This window comes from Mustela putorius, unplaced genomic scaffold, assembly GCF_011764305.1.
Source record: "Mustela putorius furo isolate JIRA1106 unplaced genomic scaffold, ASM1176430v1.1 tig00537248_pilon_pilon_pilon, whole genome shotgun sequence".
NCBI classification, from domain to species: Eukaryota; Metazoa; Chordata; class Mammalia; order Carnivora; family Mustelidae; genus Mustela; species Mustela putorius.
Window position 1 is genome coordinate 790,113 of NW_025422387.1, and position 25,800 is coordinate 815,912.

Consider the following 25,800-nt stretch of genomic DNA (forward strand, 5'->3'; position numbering starts at 1 on the left):
AACGAGCATCCTTGGAAGGCAGAGACAGGGTCCCCTTAAAAAGCAGAGGGCAGGCATGCTTGTGGCCAAGCAGGAGAGAGACACACCCTCTCTCTCTCTCTTTGGGGTGAAGGACAGGTGGGCTTTTTGCCTCAGTCCATGGGCTGCTCTGACCGGGCGTCTTGGGTGTTCATGGCTCCCACGGTTCTGGAAGGTGGACGTCTCAGATCAAGGGGTCAGCCTGGTCCAGTCTGCAGCCGTTATTAAGAACTTGGGCCCCCAAAGCCCAGGGATCTTCTCTCACAACCGAGCCTGCATGCACAGGTGACCCTGGCGCGGCCCCGGGCATGACCCCGTGGGGAGAAGAACTCAGGCATCTAGGGCAGGGGACGTAGAAACACTGGCCGCACTCCGTCCCCGACCAGGGGTCGCTTCTTCTAGCAGCAAACTGGGGCGGCTTGTTTTGCCCGCTTGTGCCCAGGGAGGATGTCAAAGCCTTCGGCATCGTCTATAGAACTCAGCTCCGTCTAAATCCAGACCCTCCTGCACCTGCCACACGTTCCCTCCCCGCCCCTCCCCACGGCACCCCGAGCTGTGTCCCACTACCTCGGCGAGTATCGCTGACGTCATTAGACCCCGAACCACGGGCTGAGTCTGCGTCCTGGGGATGGCGTCCAAGTCCGCCCAGACGCTCCCACATCCCCGCCCCCCCTCCCCCGGCTTCTGCTGACCTGGGATGACCCGTTGCTTCGTCAGCAGCCCGGGGCAGCGACTCCAAAGTCGTTCCAGGTGGCGACTTTTAGTTCAGATACGTTTGTTTCTCTAAAGATACTGATCCCATTCCTGGAAACGCTAGTATATTCCTGGAAATACCAGGAATACTAGCTTTCTCTCTTCCTTCTCTCTAAAACGGTCGTAAGTGACGACTCCATGAGAAACTCATTTAAGAAGAACTAAAGGTAGTTACACCAACAACTACAGTGAAACTTGTTTCTGGGGATTTTGGCTCATGGACGGACTTTTTAACCCGCGTAGAGAAGTTGTCTGTGTGAACGTGTCCTTTCAAAGGGTCACACTTCCTTACCAGGGGTCCTGGCTCTTAGGGGATCGGTTGTTAAGACCAATGGTTGCCAAGGACAGGGTGTGTGACTGTGGCTGGGGCAGGACAGGCTCCAGATCAAACCAAGGGGCTCCTCCCCACCTTGGCCTCGCCAGGAATGTGGGGTGATTGGGCCACAAGGAAGTGGGGTGATGGTCCAGCCAGAAACAGAGCAGGCTTCCCTCAGAGCACTGGTTCTCTAACACACAGACAGCCCCCAGCAAAGAATTACCAGGCACAAAATACCGGCAGAGCCGACATTACGAAATCCCACCCCGGTGTTGAGATCTTTGTGTCCAGTGGAGCAGCCACTGGCCACGGCGGCCGGGGGGCCCTGGAGTGGGGTCAGGTTGGACACGTGCCCTATGTGCGCATAAGCAGTGGATTCGAAAGACTGGGTGCCAAAAAGTAATGAAATGTTGCATTCATCATTTTTATATCGATTGCATGGGAAATGATCACGGTTTTCATATGACGGGTTAAATACCTGCATTTAAAACAATTAGCTTCACTGTCCTTCCTTTTCTGAGTGGCACCACTGGAGACACTGAAACCACGTGTGTGGCCCACGTGGCTTCTCCTGGACAGTGTGGCTCAGCACTTCCTCCCCTCCCCCTCCTCCCGCAGGCCTCTCGGGTCTTCTGTAAGCCACTGTGGGTTTGGGACCACCAGTCCTCATCAGTCACTCTCGGGGGAATTAGGAAAAAGCATCTCTTCCTTGAGATGCTCCCTACAATAGTCAGGAAGGGACGAGAGCATCCTGGTGTGGCTGGGGTCCCTTGCCGCCACCGGGAGGCTATCACGACCCGGTCAGCTTGCATGCCACCCTCTGCCCAGTGCTCCGAGAGTGATGGGCGGTCGGAGCCGAGCAGGGCTGCGGTCTGCAGGGGAGGGTCTTTTCACCCTAACTCCCGCACTCAGTGATTTGTATGGTTCTCTTCGATGACACGTGCCGCTTTTAACCCCAGAGAAAAGACTCTGATGCTCTGTGTCAGACTCCCCTTGAGAGAAAAAACCCATTATCCGCTTGCTTGCCTTGGATCTGTTATGTTTTCTTCTGGGTGTGTTTCCAGGACTACAAAACATATGGAGAAAGACCAAATGGTTCATTTGGGCTTGGAACAGCCCGCATGCTCTCTTATTCCTTGAACAAGCATTGTGGGCACATCACAGTGAATATTGGCGGGAAAGACCAAGAATTAGGGTCATTCCACCAAGAAACTTAGTCTCTAGAGCAGGGCTTTTCTAGGGAAACTTTTCCCTGGAAAGGCGAATGAAGAGATGTGTTAGTTTTGTAGGTCATCACAGGACCCTCCTGCAGTCATGCAAAAGCCATCACAGACAATACAGAAATAGGTTTGAACGGCCATGTTCCAATAAAACTTTATTTACACAACAGAGGAGGGGGGCCGGATTCGCCTCACCATTCATGATCTGCCCTGTCGGTGGTTCCAACAGCTGCCCATGGGCCGGACTCACATTGCAGATGTATTTTTTGCCCATGAATAAAAATTATAATTGGTTGCCCATGGGGGAACACGAGCAATCTTTACATAAAATCCAAATCTGTAGTTTCTTTTGAGAAGACAGCAATACTGACTCCCAGGTACTCCCAGCCACACTAGCAGTAGCCGAGGATGGGCCATCCTTCTAGCCCGGGCACGTCTGGCTTACTACTGCCTGTCGTCTGCTTGCTTCTTCTGCGTATTCAGGGTTTGAACCTCAGCCCAAAGCATACTCGATGAATACCAGGTTGGGAGTGATGCCAGTACGCAACATCAAAATGGAAAAACTTAGTGGAGTGACTGGAAGTGTGGTGTTTGTAAACCCACCAGCTGAACTGCTCATTTCTGGGCAGGGACGAACCTTCCCAGGGAATGAGGTGCTCAGCGGAAGTTCCCATCCGTCCAAGCAGGTGAGCAGCTGGGGCGCTTACCTGGATGACGTTCTCGTCTGTGGACTTGCACTCCACCGACTCCGAGATATCCGTCACAGCGCTGTTCTCCTCCACGGAGACCACCCTGATGGGCAGGGATACCGTCTTCCCCGTGAGTATGGCGGTGTTCAGAATTTCCGTGTCCTGGCGGAGGAAGCAGACGTACCTGGGTCAAGGGAGCAAGTCAGTGCTCTGGAACACTACCGGGAACCTTCCAAAGTGTTTGCCAGGTGGTCCTTGTCCAGAACCTGATGGCTTAGCCCTCCCCTTGGGCAAAGAAAGGCCGTTCTTGGGGATCATTTTCCAAGAACATTTAACAATTTAGTTTTACTCAGGATCATCTTCGTAGTGACCCACTGCAATGATTATCAGCTATTTTTTTCTTCCTTTGCCGAGACCGAGGGGAGGTGATGTTATCGGTCGGGTTTGGGTTGTAGGCAGCAGAAAGGAACTCCGTCTAGTCTTAGCAAGGTGTGGCGGTCGTTGGAGTAACGCGCCTCCCCACCCCGAAGCCCGAGCTCTAATCTCTGGACCTGGGGAGTCTATTCTGTTACGTGGTCTAAGGGCCTTTGCAGTTGTGATGCAGGGATGGATCTTGAGACGGGCAGACTGTCCTGGGCAATCTGAGGCAGACCCAACGGAATCATGAGAGTCCTTCATAGCAGGTGACCACGAGGGTCAGAGGAAGAGGGCACAAGGCGGGTAACGAGGCAGGGGTCAGGGGGATAAGCTCACAACCTGGGGGATGTGGGGGGCCCCCAGGGTCTAGAAAAGGACCAATCCTTGCCTACGGCCTCCAGAGGGAACCCAGCCCTTCTGACTCCTTGATTTTAGCTTTGTAAGACTCACTCCTGATTTCTGATGCCCAGAACTGTAATATATTAAGTTGGGACTCATCTGGTATTAAAGTAGGGAACTAACACCAGTTCTTATGAGCTGGGTCCTGGGCAGCTCCCAGGGTCACAGGAAAAGTCGCAGCAGGCCTCGGAAAAGCAGGCCCCTGACGTGCTTCCAGGTCGCTGAAAACCGGGAAGTCGGGGAATGGGGTGAACCGCTTCAGCCATTTCTCTTCTGAGTCCCTCTGCTGAGGAGCTACATTCTGGGGGTGGAGGGGGGGGAGGGCAGTCTGGTTGGTCTCGCGGGGGCTCAGTGGACCCTTGTCCAGGGGAGGATGGCCTCCCTGTGACTCTCGGAAGAAGAGGGAGTGAAGAGAGTCCCGGCCAGCAAACCGGAGCCGATGTCTGCTCCAAGATCAGTGAGTCAGTCACTTTGATCCCCCAATGCCCAGGATCGCTAGACCTTGGTGACGGACGCTGGACCGCCGGTGCCGTCTTTCACGCAGACTTTTATGCAAACCGAAGGCTCTTTCTCCACTGCCCGTGGGAGTGGAGCTCGGGGACTTCGGCTCATTCGGTTCACACCCAGATCGTGCAATACCATTAGCATCGCGTCTCCCTCCCAGGCAGGGACATTCCAAGTGATGAGAGTCTCTTTTCTGTCTGGAAGCCCTTTGGTCATTCTTCCCTTTAGGGTCTAATGAAGATTAAAGATAAAAAAGGTCTGTGGCTTTGGGACGTCCGTCCGCGCCTTTTACCTCTGGGTCAGTTCATTCCAAAATCTGGCTCCAGAAACACCGCTCCTCTTTGAAGCCGGAGTTGTAAGGAAAGAGATTTCCTCGCTTCTTTCTCCAGGGAAGCAACGGACCCAGAAATGACCCTTGGCATTAAACAGGCGCACATCTGCAAGAGTCATCAGTTACGAGCAGAGTCCCAGCCTCTCTCTGAGGCTGCTGCCCACCTGCCTGCGGTGACACAGCCCTCTGCCGGGCTCCTCCTGGGTCCGCAGGATTCCCAGCGCTGGGACTGCAGCCTGGTGGCTCTCACACTGGCCATTCCCGATGCTAAGAATACCACGGAAATTCCCCAGTCCATTTCCAGGTTCATTACAGGTAATGCGCTCGGAGCTCAGTCTCTACATTTTCTCTCTCAGAATGGTCTTTGGCTAATGGCTTCATTAAGCCAGCAAGCTCCCTCGTGGGTTAATTGTGATTAGGTTCCTAATGGTCATTGCAGGTACACACACGCACACACGCTCCCCGCCCCCACCCGCTAACACTTCCGGGCCCTAAACGGAATCGTGTCCAGATTCAGACTGGGTGGACATGGTAGGGGTCTCCCCGGCCACCCAAAATTCCAGGAGCAGAGAATTAACTGTCACGGAGATTCCAAATGGATAGAGGAAGCTTTGGCGGGGGGGCTCAGTGGCTCAGACTGAGTCGAGCGTCCCTGTTTGAACTGCAGATGCGGGGGCTTAGGGCTGTGGGCTCGGCTGGAGAGGCGCTGGGGAGTGGGTCACGTGCTGAGTGTCCTCTGTGGGTCCCTCCAGATCCACTCTGCCCTGCGCTGGGTCCCACAAGGCTGACCCATGTGGACAAAGCTACAGGTCCCCTGCCTTCTGGCTTCTGGCCACCTTGGGAAGGTGTGTTTCACGCACAGAGTCTGTGTGGCTGGCAGGAGCGACGTGACTAATTCTGGCTGACACGGCGTGGGTCACTGCTGGGCAAGGACAGTTACCCACATTCCTCTAGGGACTTTTCTCGAGGCAGAGTGACCGGAAGTATTCCAGACGGCAGCTGCTGCGACAGCCTGGGGCTCTGAGCTATGAGCGGGGACCAGCCCCGGGTATCGAGTCTGAGCAAGAAGTAAGAACAGGGCACCTGGGTGGCTCAGTCGGTTGAGCGTCTGACTCTTGGTTTCGGCTCAGGCCCCGATCTCAGGGTCGCTGGGCTCTGTGCTCAGAAGGAAGTCTGTTGGAGATTCTCTCCCTCTGCTCCCCCCTACTCTATGTGCTCTCTCTGTCTCTCAAATAAATAAATTGCACCCCTCCTTTTATTAAAGAAGTAAGAGTGAATCTGGAGAACTTGGGCAAGTTTGTCACTGTCACACATCCTCCTTCCTCCGGACACGAAGGGAGACCTTCTGATGACACAGGAGGCACAGGCTGCGGGAGTAAGTTCAGTTTTGAACGTTTTCACTTCAGGCGTCTGGTTACTGCACCTATAACCACATAGCCAGCATGCAAGGGCATGTTTTGATACTGGTTTTTGTCACCCATGCCCCCCCACTCTTGATGAGCTGGATGCTTGTTTTAGCTGTCTAGGTTAGACGTGGGATTTCTGGAGGTTGGGATCTGCGTGTGCTGCGGACTGAATTGTGCCTCTGATCCCAAAACCATATACTGAAACCCTAATCCTCAGTGTGACTATATTTATAAAAGTAAGAGGTATCTTGAAAGGGATAATTAAGGTGCTGTGGGGCTGTAGGGTGACCCCAAGCCTGCAGGACTCGTGTTCTTTTAAGAATAAGAAGTGACACCAGGGATGCAGTTGTCTGCAAGTCAAGGAGAGACCTCGGGAGAAACCAAGCCTGCCGACACCTAGATCTTGGACTTCCAGCCTCCGGAACCATGAACCCTGTTGATGAAGCCCCAGCCTGGGGTCGTGTGTAACCCCAGAAGCCGGTCCTGTGCCTTAACACAGCCCTGGACACTGAATTACAAAGTGGGGCCAAGACTTGTCCTCTCTCAGGACCTTGAGAAGCAGTTTGTGCTATGACGAAGAAAGGGCTGAAATCGTGGGATTACAGAAGGCAACAGCAAATGCTGCGGAAGCAGGAGAACAGAGAGAAATGCAGGCTTGGGCTGGACACATCGGGCAGGTCTGGCAGGAGACGACGTGCGTCGTGCGTCTGGCCCCAGTGACCCAGGAGAGGGGGCGTGGGGATGGAGGGAAGCTTTCCTAGAATCAAAGTGTGTGGTATGCGTGTGCATGTGCCTGTGCGCATGTAGGGGTGGTGTGGGCGTGCATGCGTGTGTGCGTGTGCAGTGAGCATGTGCACGCCTATACGTGAACTGACACAGCAGGCACAGAGGGACACATGATAGGTTGTCCTCCCAAATTCCTTTTCAGTCAAGGCTAATTCAGTGTTTAGATGAGATGCCATGGACATCTCATTGAAATGCCTACGACGGTCCCATGTTCAGGAGCCTACCCAAGCCCCTGACCTGGGACTCAGGGGAGTGTCTCCCTGCAGAGCTGGTGTCCCCTGCTTGCCGGCCCTGGCTGCCCTGAAAGCAAGTCCATCGCCCCGTTTCCCAGCCACCCCAGTTTGACAGAGGCAAGACTCCGGGAGACATTTCCTCTCTCCAGCTCTGGGGTTTCCCCGCCCTCCATCTCCTTCTACCACAGTCCTGTTCTACTTACAAGAATCAATAAAGTTGGGGGACCCTAAATCACTGTCATTTCAAATTTGAAGAAAGCCCGAGGCTTCGGAGAAAACATGCTTTGTTGTGTGAGGTGCCCTCATAAATGTTAATTGCTTTGGCTGTTTCCTGTATTTTTACAAATTGTATTTTAAATTTTTAAATAAAGACAGATTCTGGAGTGTGAAACAGACGGAGGGGTGTGCATTGATCCCGGTGACGCTCTCGGGAAGGACAAGGGGGGACACATGGATACACCCAGCGGTGGCCATCCATGGCCCGCAGACCGATACCAGCCATGTGAGGGGACTGAGTGCAAGGAGACGCATGGAAGGCCACACGGTGCTGGGTCCCATCCACGCGGGATGTCCAGGACAGCAAATCTGTGCAGATGGAAGGTTGCCAGCAGCAGCGGGGGAGGGGAAGGCGCAGCGACAGTTCAAAGGGCAGGAGTCCAGTCTGTAGACGATGGAAACCTTCTGGGACCGGGTAGTCGTCGTGGCATCGTTTTGTGAATGTCCTGAGCACCACTCAATCACGGACCTGCAGACGGCGACTTTGATGGCATGTGGTCCGTCTCTCAGCACAGAAGGAGGAAGGAAAGCAGAACCACGGGAAGGCCATGGCCAGGGTCACATCTAGCTTGGCCCCAGGCGAGCCGCCAGGCCTCCGATGAGCACCCGGTCCCACTCAACCACAGGTGACGCGCCCAGAAGTGGGATCTGCAGCTCTGAGCAGGACGCCTAGCCTTTAAGCCACCAGTGAGGGTTCAGGACCACGGACAGAACCCGCTGATTGGCGAGAACTTTCCAGACGGAGCAGAAACAACCCCTCTCGAGGCAGATGTCCCTGCGAGCCATGGAGAAGCCTCATCAGTAAAAACCTCAGGTCACTTTTGGGGAGCTCTTGCTATGAGCCAGGGGCCTCTCAACACCGTCATTTCTACCCCCAACACAAAGCAGGTCGTCTCCCTAGCCCCGGTCTGCAGACGGGGAAACAGAGTCCCGGCGCTGATCGAGCGGCGGCTTGTTCAGGGTACGCAGCGCAAAAGGGACCTCAGCAGGTTTGAACGTACGTCTCCAGGGCTGAGCCACCTGTTCCGATGGCGTAAGAATCCCAGGAGGGGACGGCCACGAGTCCTGCCTGGCTCTGCCCCCCTTCCTTGCTATTATTTAAATTCTCCAAGCATCTGCTTCTGGGCTGTGAACCTGGGAATACTTAGTATCGTTGTGAAGATGACCTCTGATAATGTTTATGAGCTGCCTCTCCGGGCTCCGAACAGAGTCCGCGTGGACGGGGAGGGCAGCTGGTCCGCGTGACTGGGAGGGGTGCTGGGCAATCAGCCCACGGAGGCGAGCCCAGCCTCTGCGCCATGTGTGTGTGCGGTGTGTGCATGTGTGTAAGGATAGAAGATTACAAATAGGACACGTGTGTCGCATGCATCGAACACGCAAAATCTGGAACAACGGAACGTTACCACGTTTTGTGTTCACTTCAGTTTTTCCTTTTGTAAAGACAGGAAACAGGGCTGACGGCTTTGAACGCTCTCATTTCCTCCAGTCCGGTTTCCGAATATGCTCCCCAGAGGCACTTGCCATCGGGAACTTGACGTCCATCTTTGATGTCTGCGATTTTGAGCTTTTATCAGATTCCCACGTATGTAAAGAAACCACAGCATCGTTCCCTCCATTTACATTTTTCGCAAACGTGTCTTCTATGCCGTTCACGCCATATTGGACGTCCTCAGCTCGCTTCTTCATCTCGCGCATCGTTACGTTTTCCCCATCTACCTGTGTCCACCTGGCTGGACCATAGCTCTAGTCTGAGAGCCACATCTGCACGCTGATCTAATTCTGTCTCAGAGAGCAACTGGATGTCCATCATCTGCCCTCTCTGGGAGATGGAGAGTTCAGGAAGTTTCACACTCTGCCATGACAACGAGCTCTCTCTCGTCTACACACGTGTTTGAAATTCCCCAGCACCTCTTTGTACCTGTGGAATTGCTGGGCTGAGCGGCACACACGCTTCCCCTTTGCCCTGCCATACCGCCGCTCATGGTCATGTTCTCCACTAAACTCTGAGCAACAGCACGTGAGAGTGCCTTCTGAAATTCTTGCCAGCATGTGGGTGGTTATGTGTCAACAAGACCAGGTGACAGTCCCCAGTATTCCTTCAGACACTAGTCTAGGTGCGACTGTGCCGGTAACTTAGCAGACGTGATTCATGCCCGTCATCAGTTGACTATCTGGAAAGCAGATTATGTTAGATAATCTGGTGGGCCTGGTTTAATTAGTTGAAGACACTTAGATGCAAACTTGAGCCTGAGGGTTGTGGCTTCCGTCTGTATGCCAGAGAGACACCTGTGGGTCTATGGATCTCCCTCTCTCCAGATAGAAAGATCTACGTATCGTACATGCCACATGTGTGGTTCCTTCCCTCCATACTGCTCTGACAGTCTAGAAAATGAGTCAGTGGTGGGTGAGCATGGATGTGATGGACAGGTGGCCGGCCCATTTTGCCTTAGACTCCAGGGGACACACCGGATAGGGGCATGAGGATACTCCCCATTTCTATCCAACCCCTGTGCTAGCTTCCAGTAACTCAAATCCAGGCTTCCCTCTTTCCGCCTGTGGCCAGAGAAGCTGTCCACTCCCCTGAAGGGTGGGAGAGGAGCCAGCTGGTCTGAAAACCACATGTTCCCCTCTTGGCTTTGAGGCAGAAGACGTGGAGGGGAGCCTTCCAGCAACACAGGTGCCGACAGATCCAGCATGTCTTGCTGGGATCTCCTCCAACTGCGGACTGAGAGTTTCACCTCTTCCCCAAGGAAGGCAGCTCAGAGGGGACCAGATTAACGGGAAGTCTGCCGTTTACTGATTCATCCTCGACACTGGTGTAGAGATGGCAACTGTGTGCTGCTTCTTAGAATGGATTTTTAAGAATTTATGTAATTAATTTAAACATTTGCAGGAAGGGAAGGTTGCAAATACAACCTTGCACATACATTTCCCAGGATGTTAGATTTTGCAGACCAGTCGACAAGATCAGGGGCCAAACCCTGCCCTCAGTCTGCTTTTATAGAGTCAAGTGCCAAGAGTGGTTATTGAGTTTGCTGAAGCATTAAGAACATGTAACGGACACTGTATGTGTCCCTGTACAGCTTAAACTGCTCGCTGTCTAGCCCTTTCAGGAAAAAACAATGCCTATCCATGGACAAGGAGATCATTTTCCTAAAATGAGGGGGCTCTCAGTGCATCTCCTGGGGGCCTCTCCAGTTCCCGTCCAATTCCTCTGGAGGTCAAGTCCTTCTGCTTCGCTGGACCGATGGGGCCGGCATCCCTGTGGATGGGAACTCCTGTCATCCTGATGGCTTTTCTCTGCCTCAGTTGTAACCTGCTGTCCTGCACTGGGTCCCCAGCCGGACATCAATAGCTATCCCACAGCTACCTGCTCTGGACTTTGTATATATGCTGTGCAATTACCAGCACTGGTGCAGGAGTCCTGGGTGCTCTGGATGCAGGAAAAGCATTGCGCCCACGGAAGAGCAAGGACTTGTGCTGGGCCCGAAGGATGTTTGGATGGCAGCTGTTTTTACAGGTGGATCATAATTCGCGGTAGTGGTTATTTTTGTGGTATTTGTTTCCCTGCATGGTCTTGGCTTTTGGGGGGGGGGCGATATGTTTACCCAAATAATAGGAAGATCCTTCATCTGGCCCTTCCAGACATCAGCGTGGAAGACAACATTACAAATGACTGGTCCCAGAGGAAAGATGGAGAAAGAAAGTCAACAATGTCTTTCTCCAGGTCAAATGAAGCGTGGTCTGTTGACAAAGCATGCCAGGGGGTTACCAGAGGCACCCTCCTGGCAGCCGGATGGCACGCTGGCTCAGGCAGCAGACTCTCGGGAGATCAAAGGTCCAAGTTTGGAAATCAAGAAGAAAGTCCAGCTGCCAGCATTCGGGGGGCGGAGACCCTCACTGCTCCCATGAACACAAGCTCAGAGAACCCATTTTGCCGTTCGCACACTTGCTGTGTGGCGTTCCAGGTCCTGCCTTCTCTGTGCTTTGTCTTCCTCATCTGTGAAATGGGATAATCGCATTTTCCTCCGGGGACCTCTGAGAACCTGAGGAGAAGGTACGCAAACCCTGTGGTTCAGTGCTCGGTACAAAGAGGGCCCCTCCATGAACATTAGCTCCATCCGGGAAACAAAGTCCAGGAGCCGTGACTCTGGATTTCAATGTTCTATGTCACCAGATCAGCCCCGAGCTCTCAGCTGTAAGACGGCATGCATTCAACTGTGACTGAATTGGGAACTAATTTAGCATTGCTTGCAAGTTGATGGAGGACCCGTTTAACTAAGCTTTCAGTTCGATCTGGACAGATCATCAGCAGGACCCCCAGGAGTGATGGGAATGGGCTTTGCTTACAGGCTGCAGACCCTTGAAGTTGAACCCCAGGGTGCGAGCAAGGGGGAACCTGCAGGTGATGATCCCTCAGTGTATTTGGGGTCTAGGACTGACCTTCCAGGGAGTGATAAAGCTCCCCCTTCCTGAAGTAAAGAAAAAGATCCCCCCCCACCGCCCACCCCACAATTCATCAGCCTAGCAATGGTGAGGCCAGTCCGGCAGGATAATATGTTGAGAGATTCGAATAGTTGAGACATTTGAGCAGGCAACACAGGCTCCCCAGATTCCCAAGATAGCAGAGCGTTCACAAATATTGACAAAGCATCTTGGCCAAAATCAGGAGAGAAAAGGGGGCTCCCTTGCCCCACCCCTCTGGAGCAGAAAGTCCTCTCTTCTGGTGTTTGGATTGTGGGAGAGGGAGCAAGCACCCGGTCCTGGATGGTCCTTCTGGGAAGTGGCAAGATGCTGTCTAGTGTGTCTGTGCAGCAACACACACACATGCACACACACACATACGCACAAGCACACACCACCCTCTGAATCCCAGAAGTGGCCCAGAAAAGACAACGGAGACAATAGAGAAATGAATTGATTTGGTTTGGAGGAAATAAACGTGAATGACATTGTAGCACAAAGGGGCTATTTGCCACTCGGCACCCCTTCTCCTCTTTCTCTTTACTAGCGGAGCTACAATGTTTTGGCGAGTGGGGTGGGGGAATAGGATGACGCTAACACACTGAACTGCTCAGTCTCCCTTGCAGCAAGGGGTGATCTGGTGACCCAGTCTTAGCACAGACCTTCTCAAAGTGTGCTGCCCAGACCAGCAGCTGCAGCATCACCTGGGAACTTTAGAAATGCAGAATCTTGGGTCTCATGCTGCACATACTTAAGTCAAAACTCTTGGGGGCAGAGCCCATTAGCCTGTGTTTTAACCATCTCTCCAGGTGCTGCTCAAAGCTTGAGAAGACTTTTAGTGTAAATGTAAGTGGAAATATTACATGGCACGATAGGAATCTGCTTTGTGGGAGCTGGACTCCATTCTTTTTGTCCCTTTTCCAGCTACCTGGAATACAGATACAATGGCCGGCACGTGAGCAGCCATCTTGGACCACGAGGCAAACCTGGAAATGACAACCACTCCCTGGGCATGATGGGGTAGAGAGATAGAAGAAGACTCAATGTCCAATAACTAAGGAGTGGCCCTGGGCTTAGGTATGTGAGATAAACTTCCTTTTTGTTGTAGTTATTGGTTTTGAGAGTTAGTAAACTCGGGCAAACCTAAGGCTGCTTCGGGTAGATGTTCTTTGCACGCTTGAGCCGATGCACAAAGACTGCTGCTTGCCATACTGGCAGTGGCATTTCTAGTGGGGGAACCATGGGAAGGCCAGGGTGCTCTTGATGGCCTGCACTGGGAAAGGCAGGGGATGGTGCTGTTGTCAATCCTGTCAGCCAAGTGAGGCTAAAAGCAGAGCGTTCTGAGAGCCGGCCTCCAGCAGAGACCAATAATTCACCTGGATTTGCAATAGTGATAAATAAATAAACAAAAATAAAAGACTCCAAAAGGGTCCTCATTTTCCCAAATCAAGGCATCCTAGTTAAAATGATGCCCCGACCACCTAGGAACCAACTGGTATGCTGATTAGTGAGGGTGTCTGAAAGAAGGTTCTGGATTCAGGGCAGAAGAGTCCAGAGACGGGCCATCCGATGAACAAACTGACTCTGTTCGGGGCGAGCGGTGATTTACATAATCCTGGGTTAAGAATATCTTATGTACACTCAAGGGCATTGCGGGGTGTGGAGGGGGGTCCTCTCAGATGTGATTTTTCCCTCTCACCAGGCGAGAGCAGACACTCAGCTCTGCTGCATGGCCGGGTCTCACGAGCTTTCTCATCAGGAAGGGAAGGGGAACTGATCCCCGGCGGCTTGCGGGCGGCAGGCCTGGGGCACAGAGCCAGCTGGGACCTGCTGCCTCCTCCCTGTCCATTTCCTAACGAACCGCTCCCCGAGTGCCACATGAAGTTCTGGTAAAATGGATTTTAAGAATCCTCTGGGAGACCCCGGTGGGGAGTGCACAGCGGATGGGGACGTGGACGCTAACACGCTTGCGGCCGCTCTGAGTCCTCCGGGAGCAGCCAGGGCCCGGAGGTGGAGAGGCCAGAGGGGACCTGGGAGTGTCTCCCCCTGACGCAGCAGGACCTCTGCCCCCAGCAACGTGTCGGCCCTCCACGTGCAGTCGTGCTCAGCTACACTTCCTCCTCCGCCTGGCTTCCACCGCGGTTCCTTCCAGAAATCCCAGCATGCTGCCATGGGGCCCCAGGGAGGGTCTGCGCCCGAGGGCAGGAAGCCTCCCAGCCACCCGCACCCCCTCCCTGGGCAGAGCACAGAGAGCACGCTGGGGCTGAGTGGGAAGACCCTGTAAGGCCGCGGATCCTGTCGGACTATTTATGGGGTGCCTGAGAGGTCAGGGGGCACACATTCAGCATCCCGAGAGATTGGGTGTAGTCCGTGAGGTTTTAGGGCTGCTGCTTCAAGTGCTACACATGGGGCACCTGGACTGCAGGAAGGTGCCCTCTGACCAGCCGGCGGTGGAACAGGGGATCCTGCCTCCCCTCCCACGGCTTTTGGTGCCTCCTGCCGTGTAGACACCCGGCTTCCGACTCTGCCTCCATGGCCACTTGGGCCCTCCCTGTGCATGTCTGTGACCAGGTCTCCCTTCCACCCTGCGGACATGGGTCATCGTGGACAAGGGCTTCCCAGTGACTTCATCTGGAACTGATGACATCGGCACAGACCCCATTCCAAGGAAGGGCACATTCCAGGGCATCGAGGGTGAGGTCTTCCACCACCTCCTTCTGGGGGTATGAATCCCCGGGACGCCGCTCTGTCCTCCTCGGAGAACATCTGTGTGGATCTTTGCCACATTTGACCTTCATATGGCAGAGCAGAACACATTACTGTTGCCATGGTGGGGGAAACTGAGGCCCAGAGGACTTATACTCAAACCGTCCCGCCTCCTGACAGCCAAGCCCCCTTCCGTGAGCTCCTTCCTTTTGCAAACGGCCCCTCTGGGTGCACACTCAGCCTGGATGTTAGCACCGTCATCAGTGGTGAAAACACCAACCCCCCACAGCCACATCGTGGTTCGGAGTCTTTCTGGGCTGCTCCCAGCACCTCTGCACGTCCTGCTCTAGTCACTCCCTCCAACAACCTGGAGAGGCAGGTATTCCGACGCCCCGACCTTGGAGGTGGGGATCCGCGGGGCTGTGGGAAGGGGGGTCTGCTGTCCAGGAAGGCACAGCGGGCAGGTGTGCCTCTGGGGGAGAGGCGGCCCCTACCCCCGCCGACACCTGCTCCCTACAAACACTGCGACGTGACTTCGAGAAAGCAAATGCATACATTAAACCTTTCAGGAAAGTATCTTAGAAAACTCTATGACTCATAATAGTATATACATATAAATTATACATGGAGATATGACTCAGGCACTCGACACCTCTCTGGCCGCAGACAGACCACCTGCATCTAGTTCCCGAACATTCCCCCCCCCCCCCCCAGAGGAAACCCCGCGCCCCTTCGCCGTCCCTCCCCAGCCTGGGTGGGGTCGCCTGTGACCGGCTTCTCTCCCTGGCCGCCACGTTTTCGAGGGGCACCTGTGTTGTAGCGCGCGTCAGCACCACAGTCCCTTTCGCCTCTCAGGGCGAGGACAGAACACGGTTCGTGAATGACCACTCGCCCCCCGACGGGCATCGGAGCCGTCACGAGAGGCCACTGCTGGGGAGCACTGAAGCACACGGGGGACAGGGGTTTGCATTTGCACCTGGGGTGGGGGGTGCAAAGCTCCTTCTTAGGACCAGGTGACGGGCCACGCTCTGCCCTGGGACTAGGAATCTTTAACTCTTCTGCCCTCAAGGAGCCAGCAGGAGCTGGAGGACTTGTGGCTCCCCGTTCCTCTCGGAACCCTTTCCTGAACGCCGTGCGACCCACTTCTCTGGCATCGGGGCAGAGGAAGGTCATTTCGGGGGGTCCCTTGGTCAAGCAGCCGAGGCCGTGGAGGGCCATGCTCCGGGGCCACGGCTGGGAGGGCAGATGTTGACCAGCCGGTGGGGGCTCACCCCCGGGCGCCCCGTCCCCACGCCGAAAGGCACGCGGGCGGCAGCTCCCTCTTTCTTCCGTGAATGCAGCTTCTTGTGACTCAGAACGCCGTGTCCCGAGCCCGCACGTTCCTAGACGGTGTGTCATCAATTACAGCCCCCCCTGCGCTGCCTTTCCAGCTGCGTCTTAACGAGCGGCCCCTCCTCGCTGACCCTTTGTCGGCACAGGCGTTCTTTGTTGGCGCCCGGGTCCCTTCCGAGTCTTGAAGCGCGGATCAATGGGGTGTTGTGGAGCGAGCTTGTCTCACTTCCCATCTCGGGGGAACAGGAAAGGGTCCTTGTATGGGATGTGCACAGTCTGCTCCTGGCACAGACCCTACCCCACGGCCAACAAGGGCCCCCTTTGATGTGCGGGGAGGATGGCGCTGGCTGCAAGCATTAGCTAACCTATGTGGCTGGGCCATATTTCAAGACAGCCTAGTCTCCGCACAGCACATGGGGGGAGGCCCTTAAAGCTGAATGAGATCATGTCCGTGCTCGGCTCCAACCTCCTCCCCCCGCTTCCCACCTTCTTCAGAGCCAAAGCCGAAGTCCCCGGGACAGATGTAGACCCCTGGCACTTCCTTGCCTCCCTCTTCGTCCTCTTCCGCACCCACGTGCCTCCCAGCCACCACGGCCTCCGCTGTGCCTTGAACGCGACCCGGTCCTGGCATGGGCTGTTCCTTCTGCCCGGTACGCCGTTCCCCCAGATGTTTGCATAGCCCCATCCTTGCCCTGGCGGGGGGTCTTTGTTCAGACGCAACCTCCCCCCCTCCCCCATTCCCTGCTGGGCTCCCCAGGGCTCTGACCAAGAGGGAGTCTGCCTCCCTGAGTTGGCCTCCCAGGGCCCAGGCGTGTGGCTTTTCAACGAGGACTGCTGTGCGAAGCGCATCAGTCACCAAAGCTAACAAGGCTCGTTCCCGAGCTACCGCAGGCCCGTGTCCCCGCCAGCACTTACCCCGGGGGAGAAACAGACTCACAATAGTAAACCATTTAGCAGATCAATCCTGGGGAGTAGCAACTTGTCTCCAACAGCAGCAGAGAGCAAATTTCCCTCCCTCCCCGAGGATGCATGCGAACAGCTCCGCGGGCTGGTGGGAACAGACCAATCATTCTGGTTCTGTCTCTACAGGGAAGCCCACCTCCCACCTCATTTACTTCCAATTCATTCACGGGGCACACGGGGAGGCTGGCGTCCAACTTCACTTATCCATCAATTTACTTCCAACACGAGATGGAGATTCCATTCCAGAACGCTCATTCAGAACAAGAAAACAATTCAATTTAAGAAGGCACGCGTCTCCGGAAGGTCCAGCTCTGTAACCGAGTTATTAAACGGGACTGTCCTTTGGGATGGCACGTGGACTCTGTGGCGTCCACCTCCCTGAGAAAGGTCACATTTTTACAACGTAGCCAAGAATGGAGGCAGTCGAGAAACACGGACTATTTCTCCAAAGCTGGAGAATCTGTTCTCCGTATGCTTGCATCAGGTCGGCATGGAGAAACACTACTGGGGGGCGAGGGTGTCCTGCCCCAGCAACATGATGGAGGAGGCGGACGTGGCCGGCAGCCCCCGGGCTCCTTCTGCTCCTACGATTCCCTCTCCTACCAGGAGCCCACACACACCCTGTGTACATCCTTCCCTCCGGCCTCTCCCTTTCCTGAGCTCCTGGGAAGAACGTGTGTCCCAGACCCCTTGCAGCCAACACAACGTGAGGGCAAGTGAGGCGTGTGCCTTCTGGGTTGAGCCGGGTAGGAGCGTGCCACTCTCTGCTTTCTCTCTCTCCCTGGTTGGGGTGAGGTAGCGTGGCGGGCAGCGTGCGTGGTGTGGGTCAGATCCCTGAGTCACCAGATAGAGGAGAGCACAGGACGGCCCCAGTGGGATTTAGGGGGCTGTGATCGGCAAACTCAGCCCTGTGACTTGCTGATGCCAGTGCTTCTGCTGTGGAGGGTAGTGGGACACCCGACGGGTCATCCCGAGAAGCCAGGTGCGCTGTGCACATGTGGACGAGAGAGCTTGCCAGTGGACCCCCCCTACATTCAAGCACGGTGGACAGAGCTAAAGGGTTGCCCCCCACCGGCGGTTCTGGGTTTTCAGAAAGAACCACAGACCCAGAAAGTTCCTGCATCCCTGTGCCCCGTTCATTCCACTGAAGCTGTTGGCACAGGGGACCGCTTTCCCCTTGAACACGGCCTGGCCACACCCATCAAAACCCCATGAGCCCCACGTGGCCATCGTGACGAATCAACCACGGAGCATCTGCAAGGAAATAGTGGAGGAAACCACGTGGCAGGTTCCGGTGACGCACAGTGAGTGGCCCGGCGTGTGCCAGCAGCTCACGTGGGCACACTGGCCACGGCACACACCGGGCTCCGAGCAGAACGGCGTTTAGTCCTGGGAACTGCTGATTGCTCCAGAGCCCCGCTGAGGTGAAAGGCGCCTACTGTAAAATTTAACCATTTTTTCCTGTGCAATTTGAGGACTTTCAGAGACTTTACCCAGTGAAGAGCCACGGCCACAACAAGCGTTAGCCCATTTCCACCCCCCCGAAGGTTCCGTGTGACATTTACAACGACCCCCTGCGCCGACATCAGGCCCCAGGCAAACCGCCTTTTTTAGAAATCTCACGCACACAGCTCCCACAACACGTCGTATTTTGATGCTCAGCTCCTCTGCCCCCAGCTTGCGGGCGCACTGCTACTTTCCCCCTCTTACCACCGGACGGTGGTCTGGTGCCCGGCTCTCCCCCAGCTCCGGCACGCTTGGCCCAGCTGAGGGAAGTTTTCATCGACTCCGGTGTCTGGCAGTCACGATGCCTCTGCGTCAGGACACCTGCCTACCCGTCTCCTCGTGGGCATGTGCTTTCCCGTCTGCAGACACCGGCGTAGAACTGCGGGCTTGTGAGCATACGCGTGAGCCACCGAGCCGCCCTCCAACCGCTGCTTGTCGTTCCACACCCACATCTCATGCACGCACGCTGCCTCAGTTTCCCCGCAGCCATGCCAGCACGGGGCATCCCCCGCGTCTCTGTTTTGGCCGTTCCCCTGAGCGTGAGGCACAATTTCGTCCTGCTTTATATCCCATGTCCCCGTCCCGTGACTGGTAACACCGAGTACTGGAACTCTCCTAAGACTTCAGATTAAAATGAATGATGGCGGTTAAGCCTCGGCTCAAATTCATCGGACCGTCGCTCGCTCTAACATTATTACATGTAATCTTTAGGATGTGGGGAAAAAGCAGGTAAGAGGACCACAAGGAGGCATGTTGGCCCATCACACACACACACACACACAAAATACAGGAAGGAAGGAAGGAAATGAAAATAGTAACTGTGAGCTCGGGGATGCACACCTAGAAACCCCACTTCATGTGGCCAACCAATTCAACTCATTACCAACATATATATAATTGGAACTATCCCACAATGCACTATCTCACGTTTCCTTGTAAAACTGGGATTTCACAAAGATACGTGCCCCTCGTCTATACCCGCAGAGTCAGGGTCTGAATAATAAGATTTTTAGGGCACCGTGGGCGGCGGGCGGGCGGGCGCGGGCATCGCCGTGGCGGCTGGGTGGGCTCTCTGCCCCGCGTGAGCGGGCTCCTCACTGAGGTTTCATTACCTCCTCCTTAATTGCTCATGAGGGTGTCTGCTCGGGCGTCTGGGCGAGTCCCCAGGAACGTGAGGTCCTCATCAAAAGGGCACACTCCCAGACAGCCGCCGCCGAGAGGCTCCCTCGATGCCGCGGGCAGATCTCTCAGACGAATGCAAACCTTTTGCAAATGAGTGGAGGAATTTTCCAGTCTCGTCGGCCTCGGCCCAGCTTTGCAGATGTAATTGCGAGCACACACGCGGTGATCTGGTGGTCAGACCCCTCGCCCCACGCGGCGTTCCTGATGCAGCGGACAGATAGGAGCCTGGGGGGGGGGGGAGAGCATCTTGCCTCTCTTTACGGTGATTAAGGAAAGGAGAACTAGGTTGTCTCCTGCATGGCTTTTCTGGCAAATTCCAACAAGGAGCCTTCTCCAGGGGTCCGGGAGAGACGATCCCAAAACGAAGGACCCGAGTGGCCTTGGGAGATGGGGGAGCATGCCGCTCCCTGTTTGTAAAGTGCTCTCCAGAACGCAGGTGGGGCTGTGGGGAGGATCACAGCACAGACCCCCGAGTTAAACCCACCCCTGCCACGCACTAGCTGTGTGTCCTTGGCAAATTACTAAACCTCTCTGCCTTAGCTTCCTTCTCTTTACACAGGGGAGACACTGGTGTCCGTCAGTTTTCTTGTCTGGGTTTCCTGTGGCTGCAGTCACAAAGCCTCACACCCTAGGGGACAGGAAAGTCCTTGCTCACAGGTCCAGGGGTTGGAAGTCTGACATCAAGGGGTCCGCAGGGCCGTGCCCCCTCCAAAGACCCTCGGGTGGGACCCTTCCTTCCTCTTCCTCCTCCAGTGCCTGGTGGTGGCCGCGTGCCTGGAGCTTCTTGGTCTGCGATGGCCTCACCGAATCTCTTCCCGTCTTCATAAGGGTTTCTTCTCTCTGTGCCTCTTCACCTTCTCCCTTTCGGTCTCTGATGAGGACATCCTCATGGGTTTAGGGCCCTCCATGCCCACCATGAGCTCATCTTGCCCCTCTTCCCTTAACCCTATGGCAAAGACCCGAGCCTCATGGGGATGCCCAGAGAATACGTAGGCCATTGTTGGCTGACCGTTCCTGAAGGAGCTGCTGGTTTGGATCAGGGAACACATGATGGGCGGCATGTCTGTGTGGGGACGACAGCTCAAGCAAAGGCCTGGAGGTTGGGGCTGGTCATGTGGGGGCCACCCAGCATGTCAACCACGCTGTTGCCAGAATGTGGGAGTGAGCACTGGAGGCTGATGTGGTCTGCAAATCCCGGAGTCAGGACAGGTCTCTACAGCCTGCATTCCCACCAGGGACTGTTTTAAGCCTCCCCCAGAGAGCCCTCTGGGTGTTTCTTGTCACCTGTTCACCCGTATCTCAGAGAGGTGTGAGATTTGCAGTATTTGAACTAGGCTTTAACACTCTTTCAAAAACCCCGGCTTTTTGAGATACAGTTCATGTGCCATACCACCCGTCCACTTAAAATGCATACTCTAGTGACGGCTAGTAGGTTCATAGGGTGGTGCCTCCATGCCCACAATCAATGTTAGACCATTTCCATGCCCCCCCGAAGGAAACCTGGCATCCCCTGGCTGTCACCCCCTCATCCTCACAGCCCCGGGCAGCCACAGCATCACTTTCTGTCTCTGCCTTCTCCAGTAAACAATCTCTGCTCAGAAATCAACAAAACAGTCTTAAAATAACTGCAGTAGATGACACACTCCCTGTTTGTACCCCCAAAGTCAATTTGGGAAGAGGAGTGACCAACTCCTCCTGGTTTACCAGACTACGCCAGTTTTAAAACCGAAATTTCTACGTCATGGGAACGGCCTCCCTCCCAGGCGAACTGGAATGCTTGGCCACCATATTGGGCAGCCACAGTCTGTGTTTACGAGGTGCCCATGTCTGAAATATTGGGGCTGCTCACCCTTGGGAACTACTCTGAGTGGATTTATGGGCACAAGGAAGGAAAGAAATCAGTCTCTGTAATTTACTCACACAACCATTTGGATCAAAGAACAGTTTCTCTTTCTCCAACTTCCTCATTCAGCAGATGTGACTTTCAGCTATTTTCAAAGGTGGTCTCATCACTGTGACCATGACCATCACCACCACTATAACATGACCACGACCACAATGGCCATCATCATTATCATCATGACCATCACCCCAACCACCATTGCCATCATCATCCTCATCCCCACCCCCATCATCATCATCACCATCATTACCACCAACACCACCATCATGACCACCATGACCATCAACAACGTCCTCATCCCCATCACCATCATCACCATAATTATTACCACCATCCTCAACACTATCATCACCAGCACCATCGCCATCACCATCGTCATCAAGATTAATGTCATCTCCATCAACATCATCATCCTCATCCCCATCATCATCATCATCAAATCCATCATTACCACCAACACCATCATCACCACCATGACCGTCATCCCAATGACCAATGCCATCATCATCCTCATCCCCATCATCATCTTCACCACCATGACCATCATCCCAACCACCACTGCCATCATCATCCCCATCCCCATCATCACCATCACCATCATTACCACCAACACCATCATCATGACCACCATGACCATCAACGATGTCCTCATCCCCATCACCATCATCACCATAATTATCACCACCATCCTCCCCACTGTCACTATCACCATCATCACCAGCACCATCGCCATCATCATCAACATTAATGTCATCTCCATCATCATCATCAATGTCAACATCACGGTCATCACCATCACCACCACCATGACCATCATCAGCATCTTCCTCATTGTGAGCGGCCATGATAGCCATGTCCCCAGGCCTCAGCCCCTCCCTCATAAAATACAGACATTATCAGCGCAGCCCCTGCCGGAAGAACCGATGTGAGGATTCAGGGAAATGGTCAATGCAAAGCACTTAACCCAGAGCCTATCGATGCTCATTATTATCATCATGAAGATGAGCCTCAAAGTGATTCATTCAGCAGATTCTGAGGTTCTACATTTGCCGAACCAGGGCAACTCTGATTTCTGGTGGTTCTTGCTAGTTTTTGCCTCTGACTCTCCCCGACGAGGCTCCCCAGGGTGTCACAACCACATTTTCAGGCAGGTCCTGATGATGACTGCCTCTAAGGAGGGCTGACACCAAAAACATAAAACAAGACCAAACACAGGAGAGCATGATAAACTGTCAATTGCTGAGCAGATGTTGGGGAAGGGGAATGAGACTCATTGTTCAGACTCCTGCCATTCCCAGGACCAGGAGTGCTGACCAGTGCCTTGCCCCAGACTCTCTGCAGTACTAAGTGCAAAACACCCACAGTCGGGCCTCCCACATGGAACTATAAGCTTCTAGAGGTTCCGCAGAAAATGAAGGCACTCTCAGGTTTTCCATGGTGTCCCCCTACAGAAAATCCATTTTATGGGGTGCCTGGGTGACTCAGTAGGTTAAGCCTCTGCCTTCAGCTCAGGTCATGATCCCAGGGTCCTGGGATCAAGTCCCGATGGCTCTCTGCTCAGCAGGGAGCCTGCTTCCCCCTCTCTCTCTGCCGGCCTCTCTGACTACTTGTGATCTCTCTGTCAAATAAATAAATAAAATCTTTAGAAAAAAGAAAAGAAAAGAATCTGTTTAAAAAAAAAAAGAAAAGACAATCCATTTTATAAATAATCTCAATTAAAAGCGTTCCCAACGCTGTAGGTGATATTTTCGCTTGCTGGCTTGGAAGGTCCCAGAGTCCCTACCTAGACACTGAAGCCAGAAGAGAAATCAGGTCACAGAGAGCCAAGTAGTCACATTCAACTCGGCTCAGCTCTGTTTCTGGAATTCCCACTGCGCCGGCGGTGGGATCCACCGGGGATGTCTGCCTCAGGGGAGGCCCTGTTCTGTTTGCCACGTTTCCCAGAAGCCGGTGGGGAGAGGTGTCAGGGGTGGGGGGCAGATGCCCTTTGAAAACGAGGAAGCAAGAATGATGGAGGAAAGGTGCAGTAAAATAAATATGTCTGTGGTTCCACTCCAGCTCGTCTCACAGCCTCCACGGGTCACTGGGAAGAGGAAGGGTGTCAAACAGACCGAGCTTCCCATCCCAAGGCTGGAATTCACAAGCTGCATGATTTTGGGCGAGTGACCTCTCCCCTCTGAGCCTCAACTTTGTCATCTGTGAAGTGGGAGCAGTGACTCCTACCTTATGGAGTTCTGAAGGGCCTTAAGGAGATCCCACATGGAACAAGTTGAGCGTGTGGGAAACACCCCACAACATCATTTCTACCTGCTGCGGGCAAATGCAGAGCATGTGAGGGTTTTGCTTTTTTTAAAATTTTATTTATTTATTTGATAGACAGAGATCACAGATAGGCAGAGAGGCAGGCAGAGAGAGAGGAGGAAGCAGGCTCCCCGGTGAGCAGAGAGCCCAATGTGGGGCTTGATCCCAGGACCCTGAGACCATGACCTGAGCTGAAGGCAGAGGATCTAACCCACTGAGCCACCCAGGTGCCCCGCGTATGTGGGTCTTCTAATGACTCTTCGGCAAGAGCAACCAAAGGAGGGTGACAAGACCTCAAAAAATAAATCAATCAATAAATAAACAAACAGAATTTCTGTAGGGTCCAGTGATCCCAGCTCTAGGTATAGATACAAAATAACTGAAGTCAGGATTTTGGAGCAATACCAGCACCCCCCATGTTCACAGCAGCATCACTCACCACGGCCAAGTTCATGCAAATCCCCAAGTTCGTCAACAGATAACGGGTCAGGACATGAGTGCATGTACAGTGGAACCATATCTGCCTTTAAAAGGAAGGAAATCTTGCCATCTGCAATAACACAGATGATCTTGGAGGACATGACGCTTGGGCACGTGAGCCGGTCACACTTCTCTGCCAAGTCTGAAATGGTCACCCTTGCTGGAGCCGAGAGTAGGACGGGGGTTGCCAGGGGCTGGGGGAGGAGGAGGGGCAGGTGCAGGTCCTGGGCCAGGAAGCTGAAGCCACGGGGCCAAATTCCGTTCAGAGGTGTTCTGGATGCCACAGTGCCTGTGGTTAACGGTACGCTTCACACTTCGTTAGGAGGGCTGAGCTCACGTTAAGTATTCCTAGGACCAAGGAAACCCAAATCCAAAACTCAGTGACCAGGAAACTTCGGGAGGTGATGAAGATGGTCCTTACCTCAACTGGGGAGGTGGTTTCCCCAGTGTATGCCTGAGTTCCAACTCGTGAAATCTTATACATTCAACAAGGTCCTGGCTGTTTTTTTTTTTTTCATTGTGCGTCAATTATATCTCAATAAAGCTGTTATTTTTTAAAAGGCCGGTGAAGGGGATCTTGAGTATCCCAAGGGCTTGAATCCCTTGGACGAGTGAGCGGACAGAGCTGAGGGGAGGTCAGAGAAGGGTGGGGTGTGTGGGGGCGCAGGGTGGCGGCTGGGCCACCTGCTGGGGCTCCAAGGGTGCACAAAGTGCAGAACTTGGGTCTTATCCTCAGAAACTCCCACTCGGGGCAGGATTTGGGGCTGGACAGGGAAGGGGGGTGGGAGTGTGTGCTGTGTCAGCGGTCCTTGCCTGGTCAGTCATGGCTGCTGGGAAGTTCTTTCTAGATTCAGAAACAGAGCTGTGAGTTGCCAAGGGCTCTCAGCATGTTCAGCTCCAACAGAGGAGAGATGCTCCCTCCACTGTAGGTCGCCTGTAGTTAACGGTGGGTCTGTTTCAGGCGTCCGTGTAGCCTGGTGGCAGGTGGCCCCTCAAAGGGAGAATGAGAACATTCCCGTCTGTGTGTCCGGAAGGCAAAAGAAACACTGCTCCAAAAAATAAATGAATGTGCTGATTTTGACCTTTTTCGACTCCATGGCAAAATCCAGATGGAGAAAAAAAAAAACCCCAAAAAACCCTCATTTCATCTAGCTGTTCTTATATTAACTTACAAGCAAAATACCAAGATTAATTCTCATTCAAATCTGCACCCACCTAAGGTTCTTGAAAATGAAATCCCATTAACAATTCTCTTTCATTTTTCCTTCCAAGAATTTTCAGTGCGCCGGGACCCGGGCTCTGGTGAATTCCACACGGGCGCTCAGCGGGGATTCTGTCAGTGCTCTGAAAACTTATTTTTCTCCTCTTCCCATGACAGGACACAATGCAGTCTCTTACAAAGTGTGTTTTTCAGACTCTCTTAACATTATGCAAGTGTGTATCTGAGATAATATTCTGAGATTAATTTGTAAATGAGTTTTAAGTCTGATTCTAGGGAGTTGTTGAAAGTACTTGCCCAGAGTAACTGGGTTGCTGACCATGTTCGTGGGCAACATGCACACTCACAACAGCATTTGGCGGCAAGCTGAAGACGTGACTACGCCTGCCTGACAGT

General features: G+C 53.9%; 1 protein-coding gene across 1 annotated transcript in view; it reads right to left on the reverse strand.

Annotated features, from left to right (window-relative positions):
* TMEM132C (transmembrane protein 132C) overlaps positions 1–25,800 on the reverse strand; it is a 288,038-nt gene that overhangs the window by 22,472 nt on the left and 239,766 nt on the right. The window contains exon 5 of the mRNA XM_045073630.1: positions 3,015–3,158. Within this exon, the coding sequence (XP_044929565.1) occupies positions 3,015–3,158 (144 nt within the window). The remainder of the gene's footprint in view (positions 1–3,014; positions 3,159–25,800) is intronic.